Below are 6330 nucleotides of genomic sequence, written 5' to 3'. Positions count from 1 at the left end.
CATGGGTCATGGCCGGTGACACCCAGTCATCACAGTGATTTGTCCGTGGTCACATCGCAACCTACTGCCTTGTCATTTAGAAGCTATCACCGGTTCTCGGCGTACTTACAGGAGTCAGCCAGGGCATAGAACAGAACGTCGGGTAGCTCTTTTGCTTCCAGGTGATTCCTTGTACTTCTCCACTATTCTCGGGATGAGATCCATAAGTCTTCGTGAAGGTCCGACAGGTGTCGGATACTTGCTGTATGTGTCTTCAAGATATTCAGAGACGTCAATAGATCTGCTCCTGTGCCACTTGAAGTTTGGTTGGCCAGTCCCAGGACTTCAAGGAGGATTCTTCATGGAGATGCAGGCCCCCTCCAAGGGAAGCCTGGACATCCTAAGCAGGGCCATTGTAGTGATCGATAAAGGAAAAGGATAGGAGAAGCAAGAACCATCATGACGTATGCTCACTGCACCTGCTGTACCACAGATACGGCAATCAGAGTTGGGGAGCGTTCTGGAGTGTTTTTATACCCTTAGCACCTGCGACCCGGTACGTTCTTGCAGGCTGTTGTCATTAGTTGAGTGTGCGGCTAATTTTATTGGCCGCATGGCTTCGGCCTTTCATATTTCAGGTGGTGCTTCTTCTGGACAAATCTGTAAGTATCAGGTCAGCGAAATATGAAAACCTGTCTGCTGCTTCAAACAGGGTGGTGACCTGCTGATCGCGCTGGATGGACGCTGCAAGCAAACAACTGGAGCAATTGGATCAGGAGATTGCCGATATCACTGCAGAGGCCAAAGAAGCTAAGGAGGCATGGTTGAGCGCCTCAGATCCTCAGCAGAAAGCCGACCTGAAGGAGATCTGGCAGCAGCTGCAGGTTCGAGTCCAGGCAATCGACTTCAGAAGGTCGAAGCTGGAAGACAAGCTCGGCACCCCAGGTGTGCACACTCCCCTGCTAGCGCACAACTGCTCAGTTTCAGCCGTAGAACAAGTCGCGCAGCGCGTACACCATTCTGCCTTCTGCCCTTTAAATATGAAGTCATAGCATCAGGTGCGCAGATTGTGCCCAACCTGCACTGTCTGCTTTGGCTGCGACAGAGCAGTCAAGAGTTTCGCCAGATCAGGGTTGGGCACACACTGCCAGGCTGCTGCTGATGGGGAAAAATAGGCTACCTGTCCACTGCTATATTTTCCAGAGGTTTTCGATCTCTTGCTCGCCAGAACAGCGCAACACCGTTGACCTACAGCTGTATTAGCACATCTGCCACCTTTATTTTAAATGTTTTTGCTATGTTGCAGGTGGCAACATCTTGGCAAGACTTGATCGGCTGGAAGACCGTGCGACTTACCCGTTGATCTCACCAACAGCACGCGACAAGATTGAAGCTGCCTCATGTGTGCTGCTGGATGACAACAAGCCCATAGGCGTTGCGTTCTTCATTGCTGAACGCGTCTGCCTGACCTGCAACCACAACTTGGACGACTTTGAGGAAGGCCAGCAAGTGACAGCTAGGCAGCCATCAGGAGGGGAGCAATTCTCACTCACAGTCAGCCAGCACAACACAGATCTGGACTACGCCACATTGCGCAGCGAGCAGCAACATGACTTTGTCACTTGCTACCGCGGAGCACCTGCTAAGCTTGTTGGCAATCAAATTGCCTTGTGCGCTTTTCAGATCAGCTTGGAGCAAGAACTTGGCCAGGATTATCCACTAGCCCTTTCAGTAATGCGGGTACGCAACCTATTTTGTACACCGGACCTGCTTGTAGCTGCGCCATTGTCTGTGAACCAATTTTACCAGGGGTCTCTGTACATGCAGGGAACCGTCATGCGCATCAGCCGCCGGGGACACCACATGGTGTATGAGTGCAACTCGTGGCCTGGGGACTCAGGGGCTAGCTTGGCCTTGTATGATGGCGAGGTGGTGGGCATGCACCAAGACGGCGTGAATTCGATAAAGGAGATCGTGGAGAGGAAGCGTACGTTTCAAGAGAGAATAACTGAGGTGGAGGAGTCTTTGGAAAGCGCGGCACGCAGTGTGGCACGGGGTGCTGTAGCGCTGCTGGCCACTTCTTTCCCACAAGTTTGACCCGTACTCGGCAAAGCATCCCTCACAAAACACACGGTGTTGGTGCTCTTTATTGCAGCACGACTGGTGTGAATTACTTTCACTGCGAGTTTGGGTGCTGTGCACTTAGTCAGCAGCGGCATGCAGTGCCCCGCAGCAGCAAGAGGGGCAGGAGGCCTGCCTTAGCGACTCTGCCAGCTCTCAGGCGGATGGTCATGAGGACGACTGTCACTCTTTGGAGGCCTCAGGCTTGTCTGATCAGTCGAAGCTGATGAGCAATGCCGGAGGAAAGCGACGCTGACAGTGGCAGCATTTCCAACAGCGGCAGCAGCAATCCGGAAGGTGCAAGACTGTTCAGCCTGGAGAAGCTGCCTGTCTTGCTTCACCATCCCAGAAGAGCTCGCTGCCTCAATCCTGGAGACACATCTGAGCTGTGCAGCCCTGATACCCGAATTACCCTGCCATAGATGCCACGACAATTGTGGCCAGCAAGGTCTACCTCTTCCAGGTGACCAGGAATACGCGGCACGAGATCAACGCTGGGCTTTGCAAGGTTCTGGCTTACCTGCCGGCGCACCTGGAGTGGACTATGCACACGTGTCCCGCCGCAACCATGCACGCATGCCTGCCATGCCTCAGCTTCTCCATCTGTGTGCCAGAATTCCCCAGCCTTGTGCCAGCTATCGTCTGCATCGCTCTCTGCTCTGAGAAGGTTTGGGCTCTGCCCTGCCTCTTCTAATATTGGCATTGGGTACTTGTCATAAGAAGGCTTTTGCAATTTAATCGCGAGGCAGAAATTCCACACTGTACTTATGAAATGCCTTGAGGTGCACATGCGCCTTCGGAGGCCAAATGGCTTACGTTTGCTGGATCCAGCGCAACATCCGATCAAAGTGCAATGTCCCCAAGTCTGCAGACTTATTGCGGGGGTTTTATTAGAAGTTCGCATTTAGTGAACTAATGCAGGTGGGATGTAGAGGAAAGGCATGGTAAAGAGGATGGCATTCTTCTCCCGAGCGACTGCAGGCATGATCTTAGGATTTAGGGTTACACAAAGCCTAATATAAACCCAAGAACCCTGAATATCATGGTCGCACGCAGGTGGACATCCCTGTTTTGACCCGTCACAGAGAATGCGCAAAGCCCTGGCGGCGAGGGACCAGTCCTAACTCATACACCAATGGCCGGCTGGAAATGCCGCGCTCCGCGGGGCGGTGCTGCAAAGGAACAGGCGGGGAGCGGCACGGGCTGTGTGGTGGCGGCGCTGCCGGCTAAGCGCTTGGGATGGCATTGGCAGTCCACTCTGCTGAGCTCCACCGCTATGCGGCTGCAGGAAATTGCAGCCTGCCACACAGTGTTGTGGGAAGCTGTGGAACGGCGTGTTTGCTGCATTGCATGCTACCGCGGTGGTGTGAGCTGCTGTGCAATTGTTTATTTGCTCGATTGCATGTCCATGCAGCGGTGTGGGTTGCTGTGATTTTGTAGTATTCAGTGCCATGTGCGTATTTGTTCTGCCTGGGAATTAAGAGAACTGTCTCAAATGGGTCTCTAAGTGTTAAGTGCAGTCTGTGGTAAACGATTCATGGCACTATGTGCAGTCTATTACAAAGGGCTGGTGCTGCACTGTTTGTAATCATGTGCACCAGTCTCCGCAAGGGGGCTTGATGCAACCATGTGTACCTAGAGTATGCTGCTCTTCAATGCTACCGCTCCTCTTCACAGGTCTGAGGCACATGCAAATGTGCCTCCACATGCACACAGCATCATATGCTCTATTTGTCCATTGCTAAGCGTGCCTGCAAGAACAGCATGTTCTGGCTTGCAGCTGCCCCATACCCAGGATTGTTAGAAATATTGCATGAAGAACTTCAGTGCCGGTATGCTAACGGGCAGGTATGCAGGACTCACACTCACGAATTTCATCGAATTTCATACGAAATATACACTCCACAATATGCACCAGCTCTCCAGTGTTGATATTCCTCTCAACAATGTCCCAGAATCGCAACGCTCTTAGTTGAGTCTCACTATTCTCCCCCTTGGCATGACACCGGTCATGAACCCGAGCTCTTCCACACGATCCCATCCAGCTGCCACTCCTCAGGGCCCCCAGCAGCCACAAATACCTGCACGCACATACAGTAATCACTCTGTCACTGTCAGTTCACATCCAGCTGCCTCTGACGCACTAGATAGGGTGACAAACCTCTGAAGACCCTGACATAGCTAATCCCAGCTCAGAAAGCATGACTCGCACCCCTGCTGAACCAGTCCTTCTTCGCAGACACAAGTCTCTTTAATGTTCTGACTGTGTGTTCCAGGGAAGGAAGCTAGCAGCCAGGGATGTCATGCTGGCAGCCAGAACAGCCCCATATTCTCCTGCTGCAAAATCACAGTCCCTGCGCATGGTTTAACATGCACGGGCAGCAACGGACTTTGAGGTCGACCAGCTGCGCGCGTTTCTCCTCGCCGGCAGCGAAAAGCGTGCGGCCGCCGTCCGCCCTGCGCGCATAGTAGCTGCCCAGCCGGCTCTTGCCAACGCGTTCCTGCCCCTGCTGCAAGGGGATTGTCAGACCCTCCGCGCCAAACTGCGGCCCTGCCTCCGCCTTGTCTATGACCGCGAGCCCTGCCCCGCCCACCTGGACATGCCAACGTGGCGTCTCACAACTGTTCACATATTCCTTCTGCTGATGCAAGATACATCTGCATGTGTCAGCAGTGTGTTGTCTTGCCTGTGTTCAGCCTAAGAAAAGGCCTCAAACGTCAGGTACGAAGGGGGAAAGGCTCACCTTGACAAGCTTCTCGGCGGGCTTGCTCGTATCTCCTGAGGGGAATGTGAAGAGGAAGGCTGACATGGCATTCCTATCCTCCCCTAGGCCTGTCCTGCACCACAGGCATGCATCTGTACACTCCATGCAAGCTCTATGTTTGTACATTTTGCTGAAGCACCCCCTTCAATTCTTACCCTCGTACAAGCTGTTTGCTCTTAAAAGCAGCTATGATCAATAATACTATACCAACAAGCACTTGGCAACCTTGTCGCGGAGATATTGAAGTCCTCACCTATCCATCCTCTTGGGTTGTAGCCACCAAACACTGCTCCTCCAGCCGTCCTCCCCAAAACCACCTGCCAGCGCATCTTTAGTCGTTTTCCTTCCCCCAGACGTGCAAAAGATATTAAAGCATGGACAAATTATTGTAGACAGCCAGATAGAGCATAGCAGCTGAATTTCTGGTGCACACCGCAGCGCCATAAGTGTCAACAGCAGCATGGAAGGCGCCTGCGCTCCAGCTATCCCTATCTGCCGAGTACGCCAACCTGAAACAAGACATGCTCTGATCAATTTATTGACTCAGTGAGCCACACTCACACCACTGTGTGATTGACACCGACTGTGACATTGAGTATGAAGTGCTGTACTAAGTGAGAAGCCAGAGATATTCTGCATGCAATGTAGTGGACTGTCTTGCACGCATGATGGCAGTGGTATAGGCGCCACTCGTACCTAAGGGGCTTGCTTTCTAGCCGCGTCTTGGCAAGCAGCGGCCTGAACAGTGCTACCTCTGGCGAGTCGCCCTCCATAAGCGCTGCCAACTCGGTGATGGTTGCAACAGACTGCTCATTGTAGGCCTCATCGCTCATGCGCTTCATCCCAAAGGGCTCTGCAGCCTCCAGAGCTTTTTTACCAAAAACTGCCCCCACCATGCGCTCTATGAAGTCAGGGCTGTCCCCTTCTGGCTGTTTCTCTGCTCTGCACCTCAAGCCTGGTATCCTCTCAGCTCTGCGCTGGCTCTGCTTTGGCTGCTGGCTGGTGTTCTTTGATCTGGCTGTCTTTGCGCAAGAGAATGCAGCATATTGCTTGGAGACAGAGTGTTCAAGTAGATTGCCGTGAGAGGTGGGCCTCGTCATCAGCTTTACGTTCCTCTAACAGGGCCACCCAAGCGGAACGTAACTGTAGGTATGGGACAGGAGCAAAATTGAGTGACGTTTGAGGCAATCAAGCTAATTCATGACATCCTGAGCAAGGTCCTGGCATTCGAATCGGAAGATCCGATGCAGCATTGCTACAAATCGATGATGCTTATGCAGGGCCCCTGATTGATGATTGGAACAATTCCTTGATATCTCAATAGATCTATAGGCGATGGCGTTTGATTGTGCTCAGAGAAGCACAGATCCTTCCTGAAGACCATAAGAAGCAGTCATCGGTGAGTAATCATTGGGCCCAGACTTGACCGGTCAATTCCGAAACTGCGAAAGTGTGGCGACAGCTG

The 6330-nt window shown here is 52.6% G+C and overlaps 2 protein-coding genes across 2 annotated transcripts; one reads left to right on the top strand and one right to left on the bottom strand.

Moving 5' to 3' along the window:
- Positions 1-716: 716 nt before the first annotated feature.
- Positions 717-3645, top strand: COCSUDRAFT_66844 (hypothetical protein; the record flags this gene model as incomplete). The annotated part of the gene is made up of 5 exons (XM_005645847.1): positions 717-924; positions 1286-1629; positions 1807-1966; positions 2523-2767; positions 3157-3645. The coding sequence occupies 5 exons, from the start codon at positions 717-719 to the stop codon at positions 3328-3330; spliced, it is 1131 nt and encodes a 376-aa protein (XP_005645904.1). The 3' UTR covers positions 3331-3645.
- A 464-nt stretch (positions 3646-4109) lies between these two features.
- COCSUDRAFT_17367 (hypothetical protein) lies at positions 4110-5965 on the bottom strand (the record flags this gene model as incomplete). Its single annotated transcript, XM_005645846.1, has 6 exons — positions 4110-4181; positions 4491-4694; positions 4845-4933; positions 5119-5182; positions 5299-5374; positions 5562-5965. 6 exons carry the CDS (start codon positions 5963-5965, stop codon positions 4110-4112), a joined length of 909 nt encoding a protein of 302 aa, XP_005645903.1.
- Between the last annotated feature and the right edge of the window lie 365 nt (positions 5966-6330).

This window comes from Coccomyxa subellipsoidea (genome assembly GCF_000258705.1).
Source record: "Coccomyxa subellipsoidea C-169, whole genome shotgun sequence".
NCBI lineage: Eukaryota > Viridiplantae > Chlorophyta > Trebouxiophyceae > Coccomyxaceae > Coccomyxa > Coccomyxa subellipsoidea.
Note: the sequence above shows the minus strand (reverse complement) of the source record. Positions and strands in the feature narration are given on the sequence as shown.